The sequence below is a fragment of the Lupinus angustifolius genome, chromosome LG13 (genome assembly GCF_001865875.1).
Source record: "Lupinus angustifolius cultivar Tanjil chromosome LG13, LupAngTanjil_v1.0, whole genome shotgun sequence".
NCBI classification, from domain to species: Eukaryota; Viridiplantae; Streptophyta; class Magnoliopsida; order Fabales; family Fabaceae; genus Lupinus; species Lupinus angustifolius.
In genome coordinates, this window is record NC_032021.1 from 17,067,726 (window position 1) to 17,095,349 (window position 27,624).

The window sequence follows — 27,624 nt, forward strand, 5'->3', positions numbered from 1 at the left end:
GCAAATACTCTTCATCTCAAGTTGCCAAAGTCACCACTTTAGGTGAGAATCATTCCAAAAAATTTGAAGAGGCAAGCTAATAGTTTTCCATGACAAACACTTTTGTTAAGAATGTGATACCATTCCTTTGGTAACAGTCTTAACTTTATCGGTTTTAAAGTTACAAGAATGTTCATCTATGCTCCTCTCACTCAACTCATGCACACAATTTGTGTGGATTGCCAGATGCAAGCAAATTCTTGGTACTATACAAATGTACTAGGTGTCCTTGCAAACTGCACTGATGAACTTAGCACCAAGAATTTACTTGCATCTGCCGATGCAAATGTGTGTATGGATTGAGTGGGAGAAGCATAGATGAACATTCTCGAGGTTATAACTTTAAAACCAATAAAATTAAGAATGTTACCACTAGGAATAATGTCACATTTTTTACAAAAGTGTTTCAAATGGTGTTTCAAGTGTGGGTGCCAAATACAAGACAACTTCAAACTATTCTACATGATATCCATGAATTGGTGCGCAATTTCTTTGCATGTTTTTCAATAAAAGTGTAAATTCTTTTCATAAATCAGAAACCATAATGCATTACTTTCATTATTGCTCCTATTCGAATGCGAAATAAGAATGCAATCATGTGTTATATTTTCTAAAAAAATCACTTTTAAAAGAGATAGAAAGAAAATACATAAAGCAAGAAAACAAATGAATATAAACTATTTTTTAATGATTTTTTTGATAATTTTGTAATGATAAAAGGTGATAGTAATTAATAGATAGAGATAGTTTATCCTTAAAATATCAATTCAGCAACACTTCTGGACATTACTTGTGAACATAGGAGAATGTACTATTAGATTCTACAATGCTCTTAAACGCTTTTTAGAGCATTTTTTTTTTTTGTATTTTAATGCACTAATTTTTATTAGTAAATATGCTTAATGTTGCACTATAGTCTTTGATGAGAAGAGTCCAAAAGAGAACATTAATATTTTTTAAATTAACACATTCATAAATTTAATTTCACGAGACATTAATGTCTACACAATGTGTCACACTATATGAGACAATAGTTTAATTCATGGGACATTAATGTGCTCTCATAGTTAATCATCGCACCAAACACACCCTTAGTATCCTAGTTTAATTTATGTACTGTTAGTTAAATTATCTATTTTCTGTAAATTAAAATTATATAACTTGCTTATATAAATATCATATTATTAGTTCACTTATTGACATTGCTTGTATCATTCACTTTATGGATAGGGAATTAATATCTTTAGAGGTTTGCGGTTGTCCCTTCCAACAAATGTCTCGCATAAAATCGAATCATCAACCTTTTAGTTATCCTAGAAATCTAACAAGATCTTACATTACTGAATCAACTCTTTTTTGATATTATATCTGGTATTAGTATTGAGTATCAAATTGTCCAATTTTTTCAAGATTATAGGTTAGCTTTATTATTTTAATAATCATCAGATTTTCAAGACAAGGGTATTGTACAGAAAAAGTGCACCTTAATTTCTTCATTATTTATTCCTCAATCATTTGAACTTAATACAAGGTCTTTTCTAAGCTTACATTTATCCATCGTCCAATAGATTGATTGATGGACAAAACATGATGATAGCTTCAATTTTGATATGGTTGGATCAAACTCATTCTATTCATTATAAATAAAAGAGGATGAAAATGAATATGAATATATATGAATATGTATCATAATAAATTGTTGTATGAAGAATAAAAGAATTGACAAAGATGTTGACAACATATGAAAAACTTTGCATTTATCATATTGGCAAGCATGCCATCATTTAACCCTTAATAAACGCTTAATGTATTATGTTTGTATCAGCTTCTCACCTTATAGGTAAATAATTAATCTCTTCTGACATGTGTAATTTCTCCTAATAAGTGTTGCTCATAAGAATCGGATCTTCAACTTTTGGCTTAATACTATACCTAAAGATTTAATGAAATTTTACACCACTTAACTAATGTCTAGTCAAGAACAAGAAATTAGAAAAATCACTTTGCTTCAAGGAATTGGAATAGCAATTGAGCTTGGATGGCAATAGGTGGTGTATGTTTGATAGTGAATACAAGAATTTAATTGAGGCTTTCATTTCAAATGCAATTGATCTCATTGAGTTTGGAATACTATTATTTATTAAAATAGAGTTGTTAATTCTATATTCCAAACACAAGACGTAACTAGTGCCTACTATCCAACCATAATGATGTCCACAAGTAGTACCACTATATATGTCACTAGCCTGTCATTGATTGAAAAATCTATTTAAGTTAAAAAATTACTAGTTAATTATTTTTTGACCAATCACAGTTCATGGCATATGCAGTAATACAACTTATAAAACAGCAGATGTGTACCCGTGAAAGACAAGTTCCAACCAAATATTAAATATTTACAGTGGGCAGCATAATCATAAACTCCTATGTTTATTTCGTTGCATAGTCCACTTGCATAAGTGGATTACCCAATGATGACCAAATATTTATTATTATTATTATTTTTCTTGCTTTTTAAATACTATAATATTGTATAAAACCTTATTCTCATTTAGTATTGGTCATTAGTGGATACTCTCATTCAAAGTGTTTAATAAGAAGATATTGAAAAAATAATAATAAATATTACATAATAACATACAACATTGAACTCCCAAAATTTTAAGAATATATTTTATAAGAGTATAGCATTTATCCATTATTAGAGTAAATATCTATACATACTTAAGGTATCACCATCTATTATACTAATTTATATTATCATATATATAAGAGTTAATAATAATAATTAAATATGAATGATAAATGATATAAAAATAATGTAAAATATGGATTGAAGTATCTCTTCTCATAAAATATGGTGAAGAGGGAGAGAGGATATAATTTTTGTTTTTTTTTTCTAAATTAATTTATTAAAAAATATATTATTTTGTATTTTAAAATCATAACTATTAATTCTAATCTAAATTTTTTGTCACGTGTCACAATCCAAATTCGGTATCGGCATCACATTCAATTGCTACAAATTGATTTTATGGCATTCCTACAAAAAAACAAAGCAACATGACTCACCAACTATTATATTCTCAGCACGATCTTCAGCTTTAAATCCAAGAACTTTATTCAAGCCATGCCATCGTGCATTTTCTTCAAAGTTGTGTAATATTATAACCTATTCATATAGCCTATGGTAACTTTTCTCTCTATGGCTGCGAGAAATATTGTGTAACCTATAAGGTTTTTTTAACCTCGAATTCGGTTTGATTATTGAGAACTCTCAAAGGAATCGTGAATTGAACCAAATATATCTGATTCCATAAAAAAAAATCGAACCGAATCATGAAACAAGTCAAATACTTAAAAAGAATAAATAAATTAAGATACAAATAGGTGAAAAGATTCATGAATCTTTTTTTTTTTCAATAAGCAAATTTGCATTAAACAAGTACAAGGGATGTCTGCCAAATACAAGAGAAAATATCAACGATCAATTACGAGTCCTTTTATATAATGAGGTAACACAAAACCAAGGACCTAAGCACCAATTAGCAAAATCTAGATTAATGGTGCCGCGTAAGATAAAAACCACGTCCTAGATCTAATATGGATCAAGTCTATAATTTGAACAGTTACCTTCCTTTTGTGGGAAGATAACATCGATTCTCATGATCCAAATTGACCATACAATAGTAAACCAAAACATCATCTACATCGAACCTAACACTGACCACATAAGTCTCTGATGCATCTAAGCTCGAAGCATAGAAGACTCATAAATTACTATTTTGGATAAACATATAATATAATGTTAAATCATGTGATCAGTGTTAGGTGGATTTTGGGCCATATATATGCCTTGTGCTTTTGTTCCATAAAATTTCTAAGATTTTAGTGCTTGACTTTTGCTTCCACAGATCAAAGCTTTTCATTGTGTCAGTCACACCACATACTAATTAATACTATAAATATTATATATCTCTCCTTCAACAAGCTAAGCCTGAAACATTCTGAAAAGATGAATCATTCTTGTGTAAACTCCAAGAGCAAAGTATTCCACATCCTCTTTGGGTTATTTTCTCTTTCTTGCATGACCTTATTATTCTTTCACTTTGAGACAGCAACAGCAACAACAACAGCAACTGAAACTGATTTGCATGCCTTACTTGAGTTCAAGAGTCATATAATAGAAGATCCATTCCATATTATGAGTTCATGGAATGATTCTATCCATCACTGCAACTGGACAGGAATCACATGCAACAAATCTAATCAAAGGGTAATGAACTTGAACCTTAATACACAAGGGTTGGTAGGTACTATTACACCATATATAGGAAACTTAACATTCCTAACACAACTCAACCTATCTTTCAATAGTTTCCATGGTCAACTACCTCAAGAGTTTGGACATTTACTCTACCTAAAAAGGCTATCTATCTATAGCAACTACTTTAGTGGAAACATTCCTAGTAATCTAAGTCATTGTACACAACTAATAGTATTGGCTGCTGGTGTAAATAACCTTACAGGAACAATACCAACTTGGGTAGGAAATTTATCTTCTTTAGTTGGTTTTTCGATCCGAAGGAACAACTTGCATGGAAATATACCACATGAGTTAGCGTATTTATCAAGATTGAGGATTCTTGGGCTAGGTGAGAATTACTTGTCTGGCACAGTTCCTTCTTCAGTTTATAATATTTCTTCCATTTCCACTTTTTCTGTTACTCAAAACCATCTCCATGGAAACATACCAGATGATATTGGCTTCACTCTTCCAAACCTTCAAGTACTTTTCTTTGGGTTCAACAATTTCACAGGAACTATTCCTGCATCATTGGTAAATTCAACTAAACTTGAATCTCTTGAGTTCTCTAAAAATGGCCTAGTTGGTACCATTCCTAAGAACATAGGTATCTTGAATGGATTAACCATTCTTAATTTTGAAAGCAATAGACTTGGAACTAGGACATCTCATGACCTTGGCTTTCTTGATTCTTTGGTTAACTGCACTGATCTAGAATATCTAGGTCTAGAAGGAAACAATTTTGGTGGAAAGATGCCCAACTCAATTGCTAATCTTTCAACCCAATTGCACTCACTTACCTTAGGATCCAATCAAATATATGGAAGTATACCTCTTGGGATTGGTAAACTTTCCAACTTGGCTACTCTAGAATTGGACAATAACTTGCTAAGTGGTAGTGTTCCAGATGCATTAGGTATGCTTCAAAATCTACAAGAATTGTATCTTGGTGGAAACAAATTTTCAGGAGGAATCCCATCCTCCATAGGAAATTTATCTTCATTAACAAAACTCTATATGGAGTTGAACTACTTTGAGGGAAGTATACCTTCTAGTCTTGGAAATTGCCACAAGTTATTGTTACTTAGCCTTTCTAATAACAAGCTTACTGGCATCATACCAAAAGAAGTTATTAGCATTTCTTCACTAGCAATATTCTTTGATGTGTCTAATAACAGTTTGTCAGGGACTTTGCCCAATGAAGTTGATAAACTTGTGAATCTTGGAGAGTTGGATCTATCAGAAAACAATTTCTCTGGTGTCATTCCATCTTCTTTTGGTAGCTGCACTAGTTTGGAACAACTGTATTTGCAGGGTAACAATTTTGAGGGAAACATTCCTCATACTATAGAGAAATTGAGAGGCTTAGAAGATATTGATCTTTCACACAATAACTTGTCTGGTATGATTCCTGAATTTCTTGGTGATTCCATAGTGCTCCAGCATCTAAATCTTTCTTACAACAATCTAGAGGGAGAAATTCCTAAGAATGGAATCTTCAAGAATGCAACTGCTATATCAATTTATGGAAACAAAAAACTTTGTGGTGGTGTCCTAGAATTAAATCTACCCCCATGTAGAAATAAGAACACATCTCTTGTAAAAAAAATTCTTGCCCCAAAGTTAGCTATCCCTATAGTTAGTGCATTTGTATTCCTACTTTTTCTATCTTGTTTTCTTGCATTCCTTATGGTAAAGAGATCAAGAAAGAAAACTTCAAGAAGAGAGGATTTAGAATTGCAAATTTCTTACTCTGTCATTGCAAAGTGCACTGGAGGATTCTCTCAGGATAACTTGATTGGCTCAGGAAGTTTTGGTTCCGTGTACAAAGGGACTCTTCCAAGTGATGGAGCAACTATTGCTATCAAAGTGTTAAATCTTGAACAAAGAGGAGCTTCAAGGAGTTTCATTGATGAATGCAATGTTCTGAAAAATATAAGGCACCGAAACCTTCTCAAGATTATAACTGCCATAGCAAGTGTTGATTATCAAGGTAATGACTTCAAAGCTTTGGTCTTTGACTTCATGTCAAATGGCAGCCTAGAATGTTGGTTGCATCCTACAAATAATATGCAACATCAGACAAAGACATTGACATTTATTCAAAGATTGAACATAGCAATTGATGTTGCTTGTGCACTTGAATATCTCCACCACTCTTGTCAAACTGCAATTGTTCATTGTGATATAAAGCCAAGCAATGTACTTTTGGATAATGATATGGTGGCTCATGTTGCTGACTTTGGATTATCTACATTTCTATATGAAGAATCTAGCAACTTTTCCATACAATCCATTATGTCTTCTAGCCTAAAGGGTTCTATTGGATACATTCCACCAGGTATAATAAGTAAGAAAAAAGTATTTAACTATAAATGTACTTAATATTTAGTCCTTTTAGTTTTCCCTCATTTGTATTTGAGCTATGTTATATGTCCTAGGGACTAATATTTACACCTTAAATGTATAATGATGAAGTTATAAATGAAATGTAGAGTATGGCATGGGTGGCAAGGCTTCTGTACTAGGAGATATATACAGTTATGGGATACTACTATTGGAGATTTTCACAGGAAAAAGACCAACAGATGAGGCATTTGAAGGTGACATTGGAATTCAACAGTTTATTGCAATGGCTTTACCCAATCATGTGATGGATATAATTGATCCTTCCATATTCCTTGAGCAAGAACTTGATGAAAATCAACAAGTTGAAGGAGAAGAAAATGCTTTAAGGAGGGACTTTGATATTGATGTTGAAGCTAGGTATAAATGTTTGATGAAGGATGGTATTGTATCAGTGATCCAAATTGGAGTTTCTTGCTCTGCAACTTCACCAAGTGAAAGGATGCATATCACTGAGGTGGTCAACAAACTACACGCTATCAAGAACTCTTTCATGAGGATAAGGCATAATACACATGCAACCCGTCGAACGGTAAGTTAGGCACACATGAAAGCTTGAAGCAGTGTTTTAAATTGCACTTAATCGTGACCGTAATATTTTTGTTTAGGTAATCTCTGCAATGGTATTGTGACTACAGTTATGGCTGCATCAACCACATTTTCCTACAATTTCAATAAACGAAACATAAATGCAATCGCGACTATTATTTAATTCACTGCATAGATGTAATAATCTACATGAATCCATTCAGCACAGTCAAACTTGAGATGTATGTTTTAGTTTGGTTCAACCCTCATTGTTGTTTTAGAATAAAGTTGTCATACTCACCTTCCGGAAATTCCAAATGTTATAGCTTTCTAGGATTTGTTGCAGTGTCTCAACTCTCAACTCTCAAGCTATATATGAAATGGACAAAATTATCCTCATGGGTCGGGTTTGATTCTGAGTTGGATTTTGTAGGGGATGGAAGAGAAAGGGAAAGAGAAAGCTTACGAGCCATGAAATACACTTGTGAGATGACTCTGAAGTCTTCATTTTTCCTTCATTCTCCTCCCAAACATCAACTCACAATGAGAAACATTGCAACTGAAAACATAGAAAAGAATGATTAAAAGAATACATTGCCTGCAAATATTTTGGTAATGACTAATGAAGCAGAAACCTGCCTAAGTTTCAATCTTCAAAAAACAACCAACACTTGCAAGAAAATAATGCAGAATATGCAAACATGGCACCAGTTTAACTTATCATTTCTGAAGCCATCTATCAAACAAAGATCCAATGTGCCATAACTTAAACAGGGTTACATTACATCACCTTATTTCTACATATCACTAACTAGCTTGCATGATGAAACATGCTCATCAACCGGACACTCTGAAAATGAAATTGCAAGGCTTATTAATATTGAAATGCATGCGGGATTGTAGGAGAAGTTGAATCTATGACCCAAAGATCCTGTTTTTGCCAGTTTTGTGCGAGACCGGTTTGTGGCCCAAGTTGTTTAAAACCCGTTTTGATGGGTGGAATTCTCCTTTCAGTTCCGTTACACCCCGAAATCTTGTTCTCTCCTGATTCCAGTTTCATTTGTATCCTCTTTCCATCTCCATTCTCTAATTCTTGATCCAGTTCCATTCGAACCTTGTCATCTTATTTGATCCAGTTCCATCTCATCCTCTTTTCATCTCTTGTTCCCAGCTCTATTCTAATTCTTCGCCACCCTTCCCTTCTCAATTTGTCGACCCTGTTTCTTCCATGCGATGAAATGTCTAGACATGGGAACTCCTCAGTTGGAGCCTCAAGTGCTACAGAAGACCAACATACAGATACTAGTTTAAGTGAAGCTTCTAAGGTGCTGCCTAGAAATGCACATGGGAAGTGGGAACATAAGAAATGATATGCATGTGCTATGTTTTTGTGTTTGGATCTGGAATTGTTATGGATTTGTTTTTGCTGTATGGATATAATATATATATATATATATATAACATATGATTTTTTATGCACATATATGAATATCTATAGCATTATATATATAGAGAGAGATATATTAACAAGTAGACCTTGCCTGCGTTCTGCAAGAACATATCAAAGACAAAACTTGAGTTTTTGCAGACACAAAGGACCGTGGATTTGAGCAGAAGCACCTTTGGCCAGCATAAAATAACGAAAAGGAAAGGGAACACAAAATATTCCTATATTTGTGCAAAACAACAGCAAAGATATTTAGATGGGCTTACATATTCGACATAAAAACATTCCAAATGATCATGCGAATTTCCAGAGTTTGTTCAATGATAAAATGGATAGCAAATATATCCACAATCCAATCATGTAAAATATTTTGGTAAAAATACAAATATCAGTAAAGCCATACAAAGAGAAGTGACTGAGATAGAACCTCGTTAAGATTAAGAGTGACTAAAGCAGAAAGAAGAATGACAATCACGCCAAGAACCAAAAAATTAACCAATGGAATTGACAAATGGTCAAAATGAAACTATGAAAATGAGACTTTAAATAGGCTAGCAGACCAATCATATAAAATCGACATTTTGTGAATTAACTAGAAAGCATCTACCCGACCTTTGTCCTCTTTATAGGCCTCTAGCTATCATTTCACGGAGAAGTCTATGTGACTTTTTTTTCTCATTATTTTCAAAAAGAGCAGAAATTAGTATGTGAAAAGTTATAGCATCAGGGGTGCAACCACTGTCATCCATTTTTGTCTTCAAAGCCAATGCTTCATCAAACAAGTGCTCTTTACAGAGCCCCTTTATCATAGCATTACATAACCAGACATTTGGATGATAGCCTTTAATAAAAAAATGACGAAAAACCTCTTTTGCACTCTCAAGTCTACCATTGTTGCATAATCCCTGAATGAGTATACTGTATGTGTACACATCTGGCTGAATTCCCTGGTCTTCGATTTTCTTGAGTAACGCAGTTGCCTCGTCAAGCTGCTTATTTTTGCATAAAGCGTCGAATAAAGAAGTGTAAGTAATAACATCGGCAGGTTGACCCCTATCATGCATCTCGTCAAGAAGTTTCCATGCATTAGATATTCTCCCTGATTTGCATAAACCATCAATAAGAGAATTGTAAGTTACAGTATTAGGGATCATACTTTTGCGATGCATTTCCTTTAAGAGATTCATGGCTTCATCCACCATTTTAAGCTCACATAATCCTTTAATTATGATACTATAGCTATGAACATCGGGAGTCACTCCCATTTGAGGCATAGTGCTGAATACATGTTTTCCCTTGCTCACTTCATTGACTAAGCAGTAACCATCCATCAAAGAATTATAAGTAACAACATCAGGTTTCACAGCAGCTTTTATCATCACAGCTAACAAACTCTTAGCTTCTTTGACTCTTCCATCCTTAAAAAATGCATCAACCAATGTATTGAAAGTATAGACATCCGGGTCGATGTTTTTCATTACCATATCACTTAGCAAATCAGTCGCTTCCTTCAGTCGACCCACGAAACAGAAACCATACATTAAAGAATTATAAGTGAAAATATCAGGAGAAATTCCTCTAACAACCATTTCAGAATGTAGATCAAGGGCCTCATTTACGAGTTTATATTTGCAGAGGCTATCAATGATAACATTGTACATTACCACATTCGGCTTGATCACTTTCCATTCGATCTTTCTGAACAACTTAATAGCAGCCCTTGTTTGTTTTATTTTACATAACCCATTGATCAAAGTGCCATAACTAACTACATTTAATCGATATCCGTGTGCTATAACAATGTCATGAAATTGAAGAGCTTTATTAACATTATCACTGAGACAAAGTCCTTTCATCAACATAGTCAACATTATAGTATCTGGTTGATAACCCAATTTGAGAATCTTGGCCAATACAGAGAAAGCAAAATTCATTTGACCCAAATTGCAGTAACAATTGATTAAGATACTAAAAGTAATAAAATCAGGGTTAATTCTCATAGGTTCAAATCGTTTGAAAAGAGAAATAGCAATAGGGTAATGCTTTATTTTCACAATGGAATTTAAAATCTGATTAAATTGAAAGATGGGTGGTGTATTATGCATATGAAGCATGTGATTGAAGGAATCAACAGCATCGTTAAGAGGGTTATTGAGATGAATTGGATGCAGAGAAAGAGAGAGAAACCTAAGAAGGAAACATGGGTATTGAAATTGAGGAAGGAAAGAATGAAAATTTGGTGTTGGAATTGAAAGAATATTGTTCTTACACACTGCAATCATCAACATTTCTGTGACGAATTCAACTTCTCCTATGTTGTGGATGCAAAAATTAGGGTTCTCTGTGTACTCTGCATTGTCTTCAAATAACAGTGCAGAAATGTAAGTAGGAATGAAATTAAAATTTTGTTAAAATTTAGAAAATTTGTTTAGTTTTATTTTGAGGATTTAAACTTCATTATTTTTCGCTTTACTTATTTTCCTATTTTTCCATTTACTCTCTCTTTAATATAAATGCATTATTAAAAATAATTATAAATAGATATATATTTTTTGGTACTACCAATGATATTTTCTTACTTTTTTTTGTTAAGAAATTAATCTATTTTGGGGTTCGTGTTCGCCCCACCCAACAAGTGTCATTCTCATGAATCGAACATAGAAATATATATATATATATATATATATATTTTGAAACACTTCAACACAATTGAGTAAGCCTTAAGAGGCTAAGTAACAAATAATAGAACTTGTAGAGACTATATATGTAAATAATACCCTAGTTGAGTTTAGATAGGTTGGGTGAGCAAAGTATATTTAAAATGTGTAATCTGGTTAATTATAATGAGGAAATTTTGGAGTTATCAACCATGTACTTGTTAAGGAAGTAGATTGATTTACTTTGAATGGTAGAGTTGGCCTAAATCTAATAATGTGTTGTTCACTTTGTTGTTTGGTTTTTATCATAAGTGCTCATGATGTGAAGTAATTGACATTTATTCAAAGATTAGACATAGTAATTGATGTTGCTTGTGCAATGTAATATCTCTCTCAACAAGTGTTACTCTCAGAAATTGAATTATTGATCAACGCTTTGTTGGTTGCAATTGTTTATTATTATATAAAAGCCAAGCAATGTACTTTAGGATATGATATGGTGGTCCATGTTGCTGACTTTGGATTATCTTGAATCAATTGGTGAACTTATAAATCTAGAAATGGCTCAGGAATTGCTAGATCTTGTTGAATTCATAATTCAATAGAATTGAAATTGAAAAAAGTGAGTTCAACAAAACTTGATAAAAAAATCATAAACAAATTTGGGGAAGCCTAGAAAAAAAATTAATCAGGAATAAAGTGAACATTAAAACCTAGAGTCAATAGAAACAAATTTATTGATATGAATTAAGAAAGTTGTTAATATAGTTAGTAAGATTAAATTTATAAATATTTAAAAATATTTATTTTATAATCACTCTTCAAGACTCATTATTTTTGTCTTTCTATTCAGTTAATTATTTTATGGATTTATTCTCTTTTTATTTCCATTCAATTAATAAAAATATTATTTTTGTAAAAAATAATAATTAATTTACTCGAAATTTTAAAATGGATTATATGAAAAATAGTAAAAACCAAATTTTTAAATGAGTATCATGAAAAGGTAGGGAGTATAAAATAAATAATTTCTTTGCGTATCATAAGGTTAGCTTTTCTTCATAGCAATATTGGGTGTCTCATTGTATCTCAATCATCATAAAATGTCAATTAATTAAGAAAAAAATCGTAAAAACATAAAATAATTTATTTTTCTATTAGTTAATAAAATTTGATTGACTTAAGATATAAAGATATAAACTTTTTGTTACATACAATCTTATTTAATATTTTGATGTTTACATTTTTTTCATATAAACAAAATTCACTTGTCACTTCGAGTGTACCACCTTTTAAGTTACCTATTTCATTTTATAATCATATATTTGTGAGTGGAAAAAAATATATATATGTTAACAATATAATTTTTTATACTATTATTATATTATTTATCACTCATGTTTGTAATAATATAAATCTTAAAAATATTTGTAAATATAACTTTAAGTCTATATATGCTTTTAATGGGATCTTAATTTGAATTTAAGAGCGCCATATAATCCTTTAATTATTAGCATGAATGGACTTTTCCAACATTAAAAATACAAAGTGAACTTTGAAATAGCCAACATATAATATATTCATGCTTGTCACCTATCACTCGATTTATAATGTAATGCAAGTGGGTTGCTTTCAATTATTTATTACATAAACTTGGATATTAACAAAACCAAAATTACCTAACCGATGGATATTAAAATAATACATTTTTAGCATTATTTAATAATACATTTGTTATCGAACAATGTGTGCCATAAGCTATGATTGGTTGTAAAAAATATATTTAAGTTAAAAATATAATTATTAATTATTTTTCTAACCAATCATATTTCATAACACATAAGGCATCATACATTGTGGGATAGAAGATATGCTCCCATCTTGTCAATAATCTATTTTCCTGGGTACATTATATTCATTGAACAATCTAAAACATATGAAATCAGAATAATCTCAATCATACAAAATTACTTAACATAACATAATAATAAATAAAGACTTTGGTTAGTAATATTGTTTTAAGTTACACTATGTGATCACATATGTAGTCACAATATTGTGTTTTTTGTGAGTTTTTATAATGGTGTTGTTGTGACTGCAATTGCAATTTCATCGGCTGCATTTTCTCTCAACTTTCTATGATTATGATAAACACGATTACAACTGCAATTTAAAAGAAAAAAATAATTAGTACAAATAATATAAGGAGATTGGGTTTTCTTTATTGACATAAACCAGCTTAGTTTAAGTATATAGTCAATGTGCATATTTAAAGACTTTAATCTTCTATTGCGCAAATGCATATTTAAAGCCAAGTAGCTTCAAATGTTACTTAAAAGTGTTTAAAAAAAATTGAAAACCCCATCATTGAAAGTTGTCAAGAGATAAGCTTACTCCAAAGGCATGGGATAGGTGGTGTAAACAAAGACTTTGAGCATTGTTATTCTTCATATAATAGTAAATCGGACAAGGATTACATGTCTCCAATCGTGTCTTATTTTATGTTCAAAGTTTATCACACTTTGCCACATAAATAAAATAAAAAATAAAAAAAAGTTACATTTTGATTGGTTTAGGATATAGAATAGGACATTGTTTATCGTAGCAAACCTACCCTCTAAGTACATGTCTCCCTCATATTACCTAATTAATTACAAGTACTATGAAAATGAAGCTTGCATCTACACTTATATTCTTCTTTGCATATAGTGTGTATGTGTCTCACAAACTAAGGGGTTTCAATATTCTGTAGGAGAGGTAAGCTTCTGAATTTTGCTCATTTCCATAATTCGATAAAAGCTTCTTAGTTGGTATCATATTTGTTGCTTTCACTATCAAGGAGTTGGTCTAGTAGTGTAAGGCTTTACTGGATCTCCAAGATCGAATGTTCGATTCTTGAGAGTATCACTTGTTGGGAGGGGCAGCCACGAACCCGAAATGGATTAGTTCCTTACTAAAAAAAGTGAGGAATATCTTTAGTAGTACAAAAAAAAATATTTGTTGCTTTTCTTATCTTTCATTTCCTGTATTTTATTTATATTCTTCTAACCTTATTTTCTTCTCATTATCATGGGTAATCCTTTGATTATTTTCAGAACATGGGAGATATTCTAATCCATCTGAACTAGTGAAAATCACGATCAAAATCGAGGAACTATAAGAAAAAGTAGAATATATTAGGAAAAAAAGGTAATCTCTTGATAATCTCTTATAAACATATTAGTCTTATAACATAAATTTTTATATTACTAAGGGTATTTCTTATTATTTTTAGGTAAGGAACTAATCTTTTTGGGATATGAGATTACTCCTCTCAATAAGTGTCGTTTCCATTAATTGAACTCTTCACCTTTTAATCATCATAAGATCTAGTGAGACTTTACACTATTAGACTAATACGAAAATAGAATAATCTATCTGATTTAGATTCAATCATTTTCAAGATAACATTATCACAAGAATCTAAACTCTTGTAACCCATTTTGATAATATCATCAATCACCAAGTAGACAAATAATATTTTAAGTGAGAAAAGAAGAAGGGGTAATGAATAACATAATTAGGAAACTATGTTTATTCACTTCACAATTTAAGTTATTGTTCAAATGATTTTATTTGTTTGGTTACACAATTAAATCAAAATTGTAATATATGATAAAGAGAGTTGGTACTAAATTTCACATTTTCTATCCTTACATACTTATTCTTAAGGTAAATTTATTCAGTAGTGATTATTTTATGCAATAATCTCAATATTACTAAAAGTTAATGTTTTAGCCAATTTAATAACTTATGCAACAAAGTCATATATCTAGCAACTTCAATTCATAAAACTAGGAAATATGACTCGGAAAATCATGTCACTATGTCTAATAAATCATGTATGTAAGTTGAGTTAAAAATGCAACATCTCAATTGTATTAGTCGCTAATGTCTTGATCTATACTAACACTTGACCAAAGATAATTTTATGTCTAGTAACTATAATGGTAAAATTGACTTTTATGAAACTTCAAGTATTCCTCTTTGTTCAGTAATGTATACCATTCAGTTTGAGAGTTATAATATTACAAGATTAACACTATGTCTAGATATTAATAAGTAATATGCATAAGATGACAAATAATATAAGTATATGTCTAGAAATAAACTACTTGTTTAGTTATGCAAGTTCAGAATAATGCAAATTAGAAACTAAGGTGATCAAACTTACGGTAAACATCAAGTAAATACAAAACTCAAAGATATCAAAACTTTATGAATAAATAAATAATAATCAGTGTATATACATCAAGCTTGTGTTACACTCAATCCCAACAAGAATTTTAGTTACTCATATCCACAATGTGTAAGTGGGATAGAGATAAAACACAACTAATGGGGTGGTAAAATCATACACAAATGAATATAAATTAACTCTTCTAATATTTACACCTTGATCCCATGAATAAAATGAGTCAAACTATCCTAAAAACTCATAAAAGAAGTATTACAAATTAACATTACAAAGTGTGTCTTTTGCCTCGAGTTGGAAGTCCTTAAATAGTGTTCAAATGATGCTTTTGGCGCTCAGCACCGCCTATGCGTTGGGCATACCTCTAGCTGGCTATGCGCAACTTTTCAGAGCATCAGCTTGTGTTGGGCGCACCACCCATTGCACTAAGCGCAAGTACGTGCATTGAGCGTGTACGAAACAATGGCTAAATGCTGAATTTCATTGTTATTTACACTCAATGTGAAAACTTGCGCTCAATGTGGAAACCTGCGCTCAGCAATTCAGCGCAATGCAATGATGAACAAATGAGTTATCGCAATTTTACTCGGTACTCATTGCTGTATGTTTACTTTTGTTGAAACTTCTTTTTTTGCAATTATTCTTCTGAATTAAGCCTACAAACACCTAGGTGAGACTTGCCATTTAAACAAGTTTTAATAATGTATTAGTACAATATCATTCATTTGAGTTGATTAAATAATTAAATATCGTAAAAAGAGTGTATAAAATAGGATCAATCTGACACTTAACATATATCACATAATTTATCTCTCATCCTTTTTCCTATATGGTCTACATTTTTCTTAAAGTTTAAAATCTATGTACCGTAAAGTTTTTTAAATTGTGGTTGCGGTTATTGTTATTGTAGCCATTGTGGTTGTTGTAATGCAGATTATGGTTGTAGCCATTGTGGTTGTTGTAATGCAGATTATGGCTGCTGTGTATTATTTTGTAAGTAAAAGGAATTTTTAAAATCAATGCAGTCTGATGTGGTTGCGCTGCAGCCTGATAGGTCACATCATTGTGATTTGGTGTCACACCATAATTGTGATGTGATGCAGTTGCGACGGATATCACAACCGGAATGTTGAGGCCGCGTCAAGTGATGTGGTGATTGTGGTCCATAATTTGAATCACTAGACTAGTAGTGTCACCCACCTGACTAGGTCAGTGCTGAATGGAAACTTGATTTTAGTTTAGCTGATTCTCAAAAAGAGGGATTGAGATTCTAATACTCTTTCATCTTTCTGTCTTCTCTAGCTGAGATTTCAGGGTTCTGTTTCTACAGAAATTGTAATTACTCTTTATTTTATTTCATCCATGTGTTATGTGTTTTTGTTTAATTTACTCATACTCAAAATGAACAATGATTCACTGTTTGAGTTTTAATGTTTTAGGTTAATGTTATGGTTATTGTGATTAATGTGATGTGCATTGTGGCCGTTTTTGAATTTGATGAGGTTCTATGCGACCATACGTGGTTTGAATATAGTCCGATGCGATTATACTGTGGCTGTATCATTCTGATTCAGTGTCACACTGTATGACGCAGTTACGGCGATCAATGCAACTGCAGCATTACGGCCGCGTCAGTGATGTGATCCGCAATTTTACATAGATGTAATAAATGAAATTGAAGTGGTAAATGATATTTTGAACTATCTTGTTGTAGATGAGGAGTTGTAATAAAGATGATAGCTCAAGTCATTACCAACTATGTCTATGTGGTAGCTTCAACTCCACTATTGATGATGGCATAGAAAAACAACACAAATATGCTTCTGCTTCTGTGGCTGTTGAAACTGATGAACCTCCAGGTTTGGAATCCCTTCATTCCCAAGATTTCATTCATTTTAAAACCAGAAATTTAGTCTACAAACAACTTTTGGAAGCAATGGAGCACAATTATATGACTGGAATCCATGGAATAAGGGGTATTGGTAAAACTACACTGGCAAAGCAAGTGTGTCTCAAACTTCATAAGTCCATAAAGTTTGATCTTGTCATTTTTATCACTGTGTCAAAGAAAAGTAGTTCAGATATGAAAGAGATTCAAGATATGATTGCAGAGAAAGTAGGATTGTCATTGAAGGGAAAAAACGAATGGGAACGAACCGAAACCATAACGAAGAGATTAATGAATGGAGAAACAATTCTTTTGATCTTAGATGATGTGAGGGAACATCTTAACTCACAAGAGTTAGGGATTCCATCTAGACCAGACAACAACATGAAGTGCAAAGTTCTTGTAACCTCTAGAGAGGAAAGATATTGCAAGTTATTAGGATGTCACAGGTCAATTCAAGTAGACAAGTTATCAATGAGAGATGCATGGATGTCCTTCGAAAAGCATGTCAGTATTAACGATAATTCCTCCGAAGAAGTGCAGGATCTAGGAAAACAAATTGCTGAGGCATGGGAAGGATTACCCATAATTGCGGCTATTGCTAGTATTTTGAAGGGTAGGCCTCATCAAGTATGGAAGAAAACTTCAAGTTACTTGAGGAGGAAATATTACTTGAAGGGATATGGGTTTGATGAAGGTTGGTTTAAAGCTTATGCATTTCTTAATTTTAGCTATGAAGATTTGGATATCGAGAAGGCGCAAATGCTATCCATATTACTCTCTATGTTTCCGCTAAACCGAGAAGTTTCTGTAGAAATGTTAACCAGATTAGGCATAGGAGTGGGCCTTTTCTGTGAAGTTGAGAAATATTCTGAAGTCAGAAGTGAAATACTTAGATTAAAAGATATTCTCATACACTCACATGTGTGGTTTGAGGATGAGGGAGGAAACATTAAAATGAATGACCCCATTTGGCATATGATCCGAGCCGGTGAGTTATCGCTGTGCAAGATTGAGTCTAACAGAAACAAGTGGGTATTGTCTACAATAGAGAAAAACATTCACTATGTATATTATGATGACTTGCGGGTCGAGGAGATGGAGTTGGATCTTATTCCCAGTTGGTATGGATATGATGGTACCAAAGTTGAGATGCTAGTGGTCAATGTAGAAGCAACCAATTCTGTGGAAGTCCCGGATGCATTCTTTGAGAAAATGACAAGGCTTCAAGTTCTGTCTTTATCATCCAATGACCTTCATCCAATGCTTGCTTTGAAGTTACCATCGTCACTCCGGTCATTAACAAATATCTGTTCCCTTCTACTGTCTCATTGGAAATTTAGTGACATCTCTATTATAGGAGAGCTACAAAGCCTTGACACTCTTGATTTTGATGATTGTTCAATATCTGAATTTCCGAAAGAAATCTCAGCATTGAAATTAAGACTATTGAGCTTGAAAAGGTGTCAAATTGAGATGAACAACCCATTTAAAGTGATTGAAAGATGCTTAACACTACAAGAGTTGTATTACAATGACAATGAAGTTTCCACCCTTGACAGTGTAAATGAAGCTGAAGAAATTTATCAGAGTGAAACATTTCCTACATTGAACCGGTACCATTTACAACAAGGTGAAGCTGATGCATCAAGAGCGAAATGTGTTCGTCTTCGAAACATTGATGCTTTGGTCTCTGAAGCAACATTTAAATATTTGATAAAAGGAGCAGAGATTCTTCACTTGAAAGAAATTCAGGGTGGTTGGAGAAATCTCATTCCTGAGATTGTTCCAAGCATGAATGATGTAGTGGAGCTTTGCTTGGAATCTTGTTCGAATGTGGAGTGTCTCGTAAACACTCAATCTCATGTAGTAAGTGCCTTTTCCAAGTTGGTTGAACTAAAACTTTCATGCATGGATAATTTGAAACAACTATGCAGTGGGGAGGACCATCCTTCCGATTTTCTGAAGTCTTTAAATAGGCTATCCATAGAACATTGTGTGCATTTGCAAGGCATATTATTCAAGAGTAAGGTCAACCTCTGCAATCTCAAGAGTATAAATCTATTTCACTGTCAAGATCTTACATCCTTATTTATGTTATCCACTGCTAAAAGTCTAGTTCTTTTGGAGGAATTAAGAATAGGAGAATGTAAATTATTGATTGACATAGTAAAAGATGAGAATGATCACAAAAGTAATGGCTTAATCTTTCCAAAATTAGAAACTCTTGAGATTGAAGGTTGTGAAAGACTAGAATGCATTCTTCCAGTAGCTTTTCCAAGAGACGTTATGCTCTTACAAAAGATCAAGATATCTAAATGTCCTAAGTTGAAGCACATATTTTATGAAGAGGGTGGTGATATCAGGGTATCAAGATTGCAAAAAGTGGAACTTGTTGAAGTGTCACATTTGTTCAACATTTCTCTAGAATGTTACCCTCTCTTGGCTTCAAAGGTGAAGAGGCCATCTCCAAGAGTTGATTTCAAGGCAAAACAGCAAGACCCTAGTAAAGATCATCATCATAAATTGAGGGGTGCCTCAAGAATCAAAATCCCAACGGAGGATGGACTAACACAAGGCCCGAAGTCTTCGGTAAACCTCTTACCTTTTTTTATTTTATATTTTTTATATAATTTCCCCCTCTTTTTTATCAACACCTCAATCGTATGAGAACAACCCAAATGGTTGAAGAACCTGGCCATGACACTCACAGTGGACTAAATACTACTTGGTTTTCTTTCCTTCCATGGTTTTTTTCTTTCCACTACACCTTTCATCAATGATAGAAATCTTGATGCACAAAAAGTATGATAAAAACAGTATTTGATACTAATATCAAAGAGCATCTCCAATCTTGAGAGTTGCAATATATGGTGTCTTTCATGCATACTTTTTCAACCAAAGAATACTTTACTTGCACAAAATATGACCCTATAATATATGTCCTGTTTATGTTTTAGCATATCTAGGGTGTCCCTCATCCAATAGTTGGGGGTTGATGTCTTTAATATGTGGAAATTATTACAGTGAGTTTTATTTCGTCCAACAAAGTCTCTTTACATAAACGATAAGAATCGAACTCTTACATTATATTTAAGCAACACAAATATCTATTAACTATGTTGGCTTGTAATTTACTAGAGATGCTTTATGATGTACTTAGCCATATAAATAATGTATTTAACAAAGATGCTATCTATGATGCTCTATGATCAAAGAACCTTTGTGTATGAATTGCAGATATTGAGCTCAGAGTATCCACCAAAACAATCACAAGGGTTGAATATACTGGTTGTGTGCAATATTAAACAACTTGTACTAAAAGATCTTGATAAGATAAAATACCTATTTACCTTGTCTACTGCTTCATCAATGATGCTGGAAATTTTAATAATTGACTCATGTCATGTACTGAAGCACATTATAGACATTGAAGATGGCAGTGATGGAAAGAACCTTAAGGTTGTATTCGAGAAATTAAAAGAGCTCTCGGTGACAGGTTGCAGCCAGTTGGAATGCATGTTTGGTGAATACAATGCTGCTAAGGATGATCAAAATTATAGTGAGATTCATATTCATCTCCCTGCATTGAAAAAACTCATTCTTCAAAAACTACCAAAGTTTTCACTCTCCTCCATCACATGGACATCTTTGAAGGAGTTTGTGTTGGTTCGATGTCCTTATTTCATCGTCAATCCTATTAGCGATATGATGATTCATTTTGATTCAAGAAAATTGGTTACCACAACTATCAAGGTACTCCTTATCCATCTTTCTTACTATATTCTGAAAAAAATGTTGAGGAATTCAATCTTCTTAATGAAATACTCCTATGTTCTTATTATTTATCTCTCAGGACATAAGCATACACATATGATCAATGATATTACAAGACATTTGTTTATTTAGTTGGATCCAACATTTTTCCTTTCTGTTTATGACATACAGGATATAAGGGAAATAGATAAACATTTCCTCACTCTGGAAACTCTAAACATAGAGGGCTACCAAGCAGAAAGTATTTTTTGTGTAAGTGGAGTTAAGATAATTGGGCAAGTGAGATTAGGTTTGCAATTCCTGAAGTTGAGCAATCTACCTCGGATGCTGTCTATTTGTGTGGGTTCCATAAATTCTTTTGTCTTCCAAAATCTTAAAAAGATACAAATAATAAGATGTTTACGCATAAAAGTAATCTTTCAAGCTTCCGTTTCGAGTTACCTGCCAGAGTTGGAGAGTCTAGAGATACAAGACTGTGAAGAATTAGAGCAGATCGTTGATTCTCCGCAGCCGTACTTCCCAAAGTTAGAAGTACTTGAGGTCAAACAATGCCGCAACTTGAAACATCTCATCCATGCATCTCATGTTCCCAACGTTAGAACAATAACAATAGTGGAATGTTTCAAGCTCGAAGTAATCTTCCCCGATTCTTCATTAAGCCCCCTATCCGAATTAGAGGTTCTAGAGATACAATACTGCTTGAATTTAAAGAAGATCATTGAAGAGGATAAAAAATTGGGAAATGTTGATTCTCCACAGCCATGCTTCCCAAAACTTGCAAAACTTATGGTCAAAGAATGCTACAACTTGAAACGTCTCATCCATGCATCTCATCTTCCCAACGTTAGAACAATAAGAATAGTGGAATGTTTCAAGCTTGAAGTAATCTTCCCTGATTCTTTTAGTTTCCTATCAGAATTAGAGGTTCTAGAGATACAAGTCTGCTTGCGTTTAGAGAAAATCATCGAAGAGGTTAAAAATTCTCCACGGCCATGCTTCCCAAAGCTTTCATTGCTTGTGGTTAATAAATGTCAAAGCGTGAAGCGTCTTATCCCTGCAACATATGATGTTCCCAACCTTAAGCTTCTAATCATAATCGAAGCCTCTGAGCTAGAAGAACTAATGGGAGGTGGTGCACAAAGACGAGGTGATGACGATGTTTCGATAAGAAACATTATAGTTGAGCTTCCAAAACTCAAACTTGTAATATTTGGTAAACTTCCTGAAGCTACTTTTAAGGAAGGGATCGAATTGCAGACTGTATCCGATCGTTTTGTGTATCAATGTCCAAAACTCTCTTTGAAGGCAACTACTACTTTTAAGGAAATCAACAAAAAAGTTCTTGAGTTATTGAACACAGGTATATACTAAACACTTGCTTATACATCTTTATATAATAAATAAGTTCCCTACACAAATAGATGCACATTGTAAATGATAAATCTTAAACAATGACAATAATGATAAGTGGCATTTTGTTCCTTTCAATTTTGCAGTCTAATGGAATCTTTAACTATTTTTTTTGTATAGATTTGAAAAACTTTCTATACCAGCAACAGTATGACGACATGGCTAAGGTTGATATAATAGTTCAGTCAGATGTAACTCAAACAGTGTTAAGGAGTGATTTGCCTTATTCACAGGTTAGTATCAAGAAATCAATACAAGCTAACCTATATAAATACAATCATAATGAGAATGTGACATTTTGGTATAATAAGCCAAAGGTTTAGTAGAAAAGGAATACAAAGCAAAGGTACTTCAACCCCTGTGCATATCAAAGTAGAACTAGTAACCATTTTTGGAACATGCAAAGGGATTAAGGCACCAATTATAATCCATCTATTTTTCTATTGAACCAAGACCATGATCTTATCTTAATCGCATCCATCAAATATCATTGCCAATCACCGAAGGTGACTAAACCATATGATGCCAATGGTACCTAACATTCATCAACTTTTCCCTCTTTCTAACCCATGATGTTGAATATAGTGCTCATGACTGATAGGGTAAGAACTATTGAAAAGCCAAGTCTAGCATATAAGCCCAACAACACCTGTTTTGTACCATTTTCTCTGACCCAATTAAAGGACCGAAAAGCATTCCTTGCAATCAATGACTAACACATCAAATTACTAACAAATTTAACTAGTCTGCTACTTTTTCTTTATCTTTTGCTGTTTCTCAGATCAATGAAGAATCGGAGAAGGAATTTGTTGGGGAAGTTCTTGATTCAAAGATGATAGCTACAAAAACTACACCAACTTCACTACCAGAAGTACAATCGATTGAAAGGCCATCTTCAAGTCTCTTGGATATTCCTACAAACAAACATGTGAGTATTGTATAAGCATTTTTCAGTAGTGGAGGAAATCAATGGCTTTAGAGACTAATCCTTTTGCACTTGACATTACTTCTATAGGTGGAGTTGGTGGATGGACAATCAATTAGCCAACCATGTTTGATGAACCAACAAATGCCATTTGATGAAATAGAAAGTACCATTGAAATTCCTCAGGTAAAATATATTTAAGTACCATAGAAATTCCTCGGGTATTAAACATTTTTTCTCTATAGCTTCTAGTGAAAGGATTTCAAAATTTCCTGTAGCTATTCTTTAACCCAAAATGAGTTATTTGAAATATCACATTAAGAGGTGGAATTTTGAAATCTTCCATCAACTTCTACTCTCAACACTCATTTCCCATTCCAACTTCATGCTTTCTACCTTTGAGTGGTTTGATATGCTTCCCTTTTGTTTTAAATTCATAAGAAAGATACCTAAACACAATCATAATGATAGTGGCTTCAAATTGGATCATGCATCCATTGGCTCGCCGAACTTGTTAAAGAAAGATACTTTTTTTAAATGTAACTAGTGTATCTTACAATCACTCATGTGGGTCCTAAGTCCTAACATGAGAAAATTATGTTTTTCTCTTGACAATGGACCATATCTTTACTATAATAGGAGAGAATCGCTACTGAAATGCATTCATTGCTATCAATAAGTAACTCTATCACATTACTGACAACTGTAACGATTTTGCTACTCTTTCTGTATCTTCTGGTGTTGTTATAGCTTCATGCTAATGTTGTTTTGTTATTCTTTTATTCTTACTCGTTAGAGTGAATTTGAACATGGCAAAAGCGAGACATACACTGATAAAGAAAATGAAGGCCATCCTACAAATATTCAAGACTACAAAGATGATGATCTCGTCACTTCATCCCAAACTTTGGAACATAATGGTAATGGCCAAATAGCCACACCTTATGTTTCTGTTATCATTGCAGAGAATTCTACCACCAACAATTTTGCAGTGCTTGAAGAAACTGACAAATCTATCGATGAAGAGGCAGCTCGGCAAAATGGGGTAGCTATTAGTCCTGATTCTGAAATTTCCATGGCAGAGAATTTTATTAATGAACCTCAGAAGAAGGAAGAAATTTTGAAGAAGCAGACCATTGGATTAGAGACAGAAAGAAAAGAATCACATGTGAGTATTGTATAAGCTCTTCTCTATATAGTAGGAAGAAATAGTTAAAGAGACTAATGCTTTTGATCTTATTCCTTAATTCATACAGGAGTTGGAAGATGGTCGATCAATGAGTGAACCATGTTTGGTGAACCAACAAAAGCCACTTGGAGAAACTGAAATTCCTGAGGTAAACAACGGAGTATCATCTCAACAATAAAAGTTTAGTGCAAACTTAATTTGATCCAGAAACAAGAAACCAAGAACACAGAATAAATTGGATAAAAGCATGTAATTTTAAGTAAACTTTGGAAGGAGCTGTTCATATTGTTAAATAGTATGTTCAGTTCAGAATACCGTCGTTGAATGTATAGCCAAACAAAGATCACTAACCTCCTCATAGAAATGATTGAGTCTGGCAGAATTATGGTTCAACTCTTCTTATAATGCTTCATTAGGATGAGTCTTTATATTGATATTAACAGTTGTTATTATTTCACTCATCACACCCTTATTTCACTTATTCTCTAACACTTATATTCTTCCCAGAGTGAAATTGGGATTAAACAGATTCTTGCTGATCTCGAAGAGTCTCTAAAGATGCCTCTGAAGGACATAGCTAGCTCTGAGATGAATAGCCTTCGCTTTCTGATGAATCTTAACTTCTTCTTATCTCGCCTTCCCTTGGAAGGTGTAGCTCTATCTGAAGGACATAAAGCTATGATAGATTCTCTGAGCCAAGAGTCCCAAAGCATTTTATGTTCCTTCAAGCAGGTCTTTGCTACCAGCAACAAATTTGTGGTACTTGAGCCTCATATGAATGAGGTGGCCACTATGGTTGTTTCCAAAATTTCCAAATCAGAGACTTTTACAGGTAAACCTCAGCAGAAGGAAGCAACTTTTAAGGAAAAATTCTTTAGGTTGGAGAAAACCGCTACAAACCATCCAATTGGCCTTGGAGCTCAAACAATGCCAGGGAATGATTCGCCGTCTTCACAGGTTAGTTTCAAACAATCTATGCATGCTAACCTAACCGGATACAATCACAACGATAATGGCATCAAATTGGATGACTCATGCATTGCTTCACCAAACATGGCAGAGGTATATATCGTATAACGATCTTGGCACTGCTTTTTTGACCCAACTATTGTGCTTCTCTTCCTATATCTTTTGTTGTTTTCTTAGATTAATGGAGAACCAGAGAAGGATTTAGTTGGAAAAGTTCCTGATTTAGAGAAACCTGTTGCAGCAACTACAAGAAATTCCCCAACAGATTTAAAACAGATTGAAAGTACATCTCCAAGTACCTTGGATAGTACTCAACATAAAACACACCTACATGTGAGTATTGCATAAGCTCTTCTTAGTATTTTGAGTATTACATAAGCTCTTCTTAGTATGTGAGTATTGCATAAGCTCTTGGTATTGCATAAGCTCTTCTTAGTATGTGAGTATTACATAAAACACACCTACATAATGAGGATTGTTGCTTAGCAACTATTGTGTCTTAATGCTAATGCTTTTTGTGTTAATATCATCTGCTTAATTATCCTTCACAGAGAGAAATTAAGCACAGCCAAATTGAGATATCCGGTGACGAAGATAGTGAAGCCCTTCCAACAAATATTCAAGGCTTGAGGGATAAGGATCTCATCAAATCATCACTTCCACTTGTGGAGGAACATGGTTATAACCAAATACACACAACTTGTGTTTCTGATGCAGCTGCAGATAACTTGTGTAAGGTTCTTTCCGACGTGAACGAGTCTCTAAAGATGCCTTTGAAGGACATAGCTTGCAGCGAGGGTAATAGCCTTCGTCTTCTGGCAGCTCTTAACTACTTGTCCAACTCAACTATACAAGATGTAAATCTTTCAGATGAACTTAAATCTATAATAGTCTCTATGCACATAGAACCTGAGAGCATTCTATATTCCTTCAAGCAAGTTTTTGCTACCGTCGACAAATTCGTCATGCTTGAACCTTATCTAAACAAGGTAGCAACTATGAATGAACAAATCAATAGGTTGCAGAATGAAATAAAAGATTGTGAGCCTAAACTATCATGTCTTCAAAAGGAAAAGAAGAATGAGACTGCAACAGCTATGAGAAATACTTCAGAGGAAATTGAAGTCATGTCTCATGCTTATGGAAAGTACTCTATTCCTAAGTGCATTGAAGTCTTGAAAATTCTAATGGCAGAAGAGTGTTTGAATGGTCAACAATTTAGTTATGCTTTAGAATTGCTTAAAGATGATTCAAATAGAGTCATACTTATGTCACTAAAAGATTCAAGAGATGCTTTAGTGAATTGGATTTTGTACAAATATGGCTTATAGAACTTTGTAGAGTCATACAAATATCTTAACAACTTTGGTTTTATGTTTGGTTTTGTGAAGTAAATAATGTACAAGTGTGACTTATAGAACTTTGTATTAAGTCATATTATGTCTTAAAGTTTGGTTTTGGCAATGTCAATATTCTACATATATTGAGATTGTGGAGTTATGGATTACAATTTGGATTTGGTAATATTTTTTTTATATATTTTATTGGTGGATATGTATTTTTAAATGCATTAATATTATTTATGATAGTGAAATTTCCATTCAAAATTTGTTTTTAATTTAACTATTTTGTTTTAATTTTAACATAAATTTTTTATTTTTTAAGTTGGAAAAAACACAAAACTACCAAATAAATTATTGTGAATAGACTATTGTAATAGGTAAACGAATTCTTCTGTTGTCCAATTTCAAGATGACTAAGCAAATCAACTTCAAAGCCATCATCAAAGTTGATTTGTTTAGTCATCTTGAAATTGAAGATCGGGAAAAGCATAGCAGGAGAAATATTG

General features: G+C 33.0%; 4 protein-coding genes across 4 annotated transcripts; 3 read left to right on the top strand and 1 right to left on the bottom strand.

The window, feature by feature from the left end:
- Positions 3,967 to 7,587, top strand: LOC109325341 (probable LRR receptor-like serine/threonine-protein kinase At3g47570). Its single transcript, XM_019557639.1, has 2 exons — positions 3,967 to 6,686; positions 6,841 to 7,587. Exons 1-2 carry the CDS (start codon positions 4,055 to 4,057, stop codon positions 7,290 to 7,292), a joined length of 3,084 nt encoding a protein of 1,027 aa, XP_019413184.1. The 5' UTR covers positions 3,967 to 4,054; the 3' UTR covers positions 7,293 to 7,587.
- Positions 7,967 to 11,079, bottom strand: LOC109325342 (pentatricopeptide repeat-containing protein At1g62930, chloroplastic-like). The gene is made up of 2 exons (XM_019557640.1): positions 9,339 to 11,079; positions 7,967 to 8,557 (listed from the first exon to the last, which is right to left on the bottom strand). Exon 1 carries the CDS (start codon positions 11,012 to 11,014, stop codon positions 9,350 to 9,352), a length of 1,665 nt encoding a protein of 554 aa, XP_019413185.1. The 5' UTR covers positions 11,015 to 11,079; the 3' UTR covers positions 7,967 to 8,557; positions 9,339 to 9,349.
- On the top strand, positions 15,992 to 23,635 carry LOC109363647. Its single transcript, XM_019609902.1, has 11 exons — positions 15,992 to 16,052; positions 16,528 to 16,600; positions 16,721 to 16,778; positions 16,920 to 16,952; positions 17,057 to 17,119; positions 17,212 to 17,247; positions 17,332 to 20,097; positions 20,746 to 21,261; positions 21,454 to 22,642; positions 22,813 to 22,925; positions 23,474 to 23,635. Exons 1-11 carry the CDS (start codon positions 15,992 to 15,994, stop codon positions 23,633 to 23,635), a joined length of 5,070 nt encoding a protein of 1,689 aa, XP_019465447.1.
- LOC109325082 lies at positions 23,717 to 27,264 on the top strand. Its single transcript, XM_019557230.1, has 5 exons — positions 23,717 to 23,803; positions 24,414 to 24,785; positions 24,874 to 24,954; positions 25,314 to 26,108; positions 26,327 to 27,264. Exons 1-4 carry the CDS (start codon positions 23,750 to 23,752, stop codon positions 25,881 to 25,883), a joined length of 1,077 nt encoding a protein of 358 aa, XP_019412775.1. The 5' UTR covers positions 23,717 to 23,749; the 3' UTR covers positions 25,884 to 26,108; positions 26,327 to 27,264.

Bases quoted from the DNA above. Each gene is read 5' to 3' on its own strand.
- LOC109325082 (XM_019557230.1), top strand. From the start codon at position 23,750: ATGAACCAACAAATGCCATTTGATGAAATAGAAAGTACCATTGAAATT. The intron at 23,804-24,413 runs GTAAAATATATT...CTTACTCGTTAG, and splicing joins GTACCATTGAAATTCCTCAG to AGTGAATTTGAACATGGCAA. The intron at 24,786-24,873 runs GTGAGTATTGTA...TAATTCATACAG, and splicing joins CAGAAAGAAAAGAATCACAT to GAGTTGGAAGATGGTCGATC.
- LOC109363647 (XM_019609902.1), top strand. From the start codon at position 15,992: ATGCGCAACTTTTCAGAGCATCAGCTTGTGTTGGGCGCACCACCCATT. The intron at 16,053-16,527 runs GTACGTGCATTG...TTGTTATTGTAG, and splicing joins ACCCATTGCACTAAGCGCAA to CCATTGTGGTTGTTGTAATG. The intron at 16,779-16,919 runs GTCCATAATTTG...TGTCTTCTCTAG, and splicing joins CAAGTGATGTGGTGATTGTG to CTGAGATTTCAGGGTTCTGT.
- LOC109325341 (XM_019557639.1), top strand. From the start codon at position 4,055: ATGAATCATTCTTGTGTAAACTCCAAGAGCAAAGTATTCCACATCCTC. The intron at 6,687-6,840 runs GTATAATAAGTA...AATGAAATGTAG, and splicing joins TATTGGATACATTCCACCAG to AGTATGGCATGGGTGGCAAG.
- LOC109325342 (XM_019557640.1), bottom strand. From the start codon at position 11,014: ATGTTGATGATTGCAGTGTGTAAGAACAATATTCTTTCAATTCCAACA.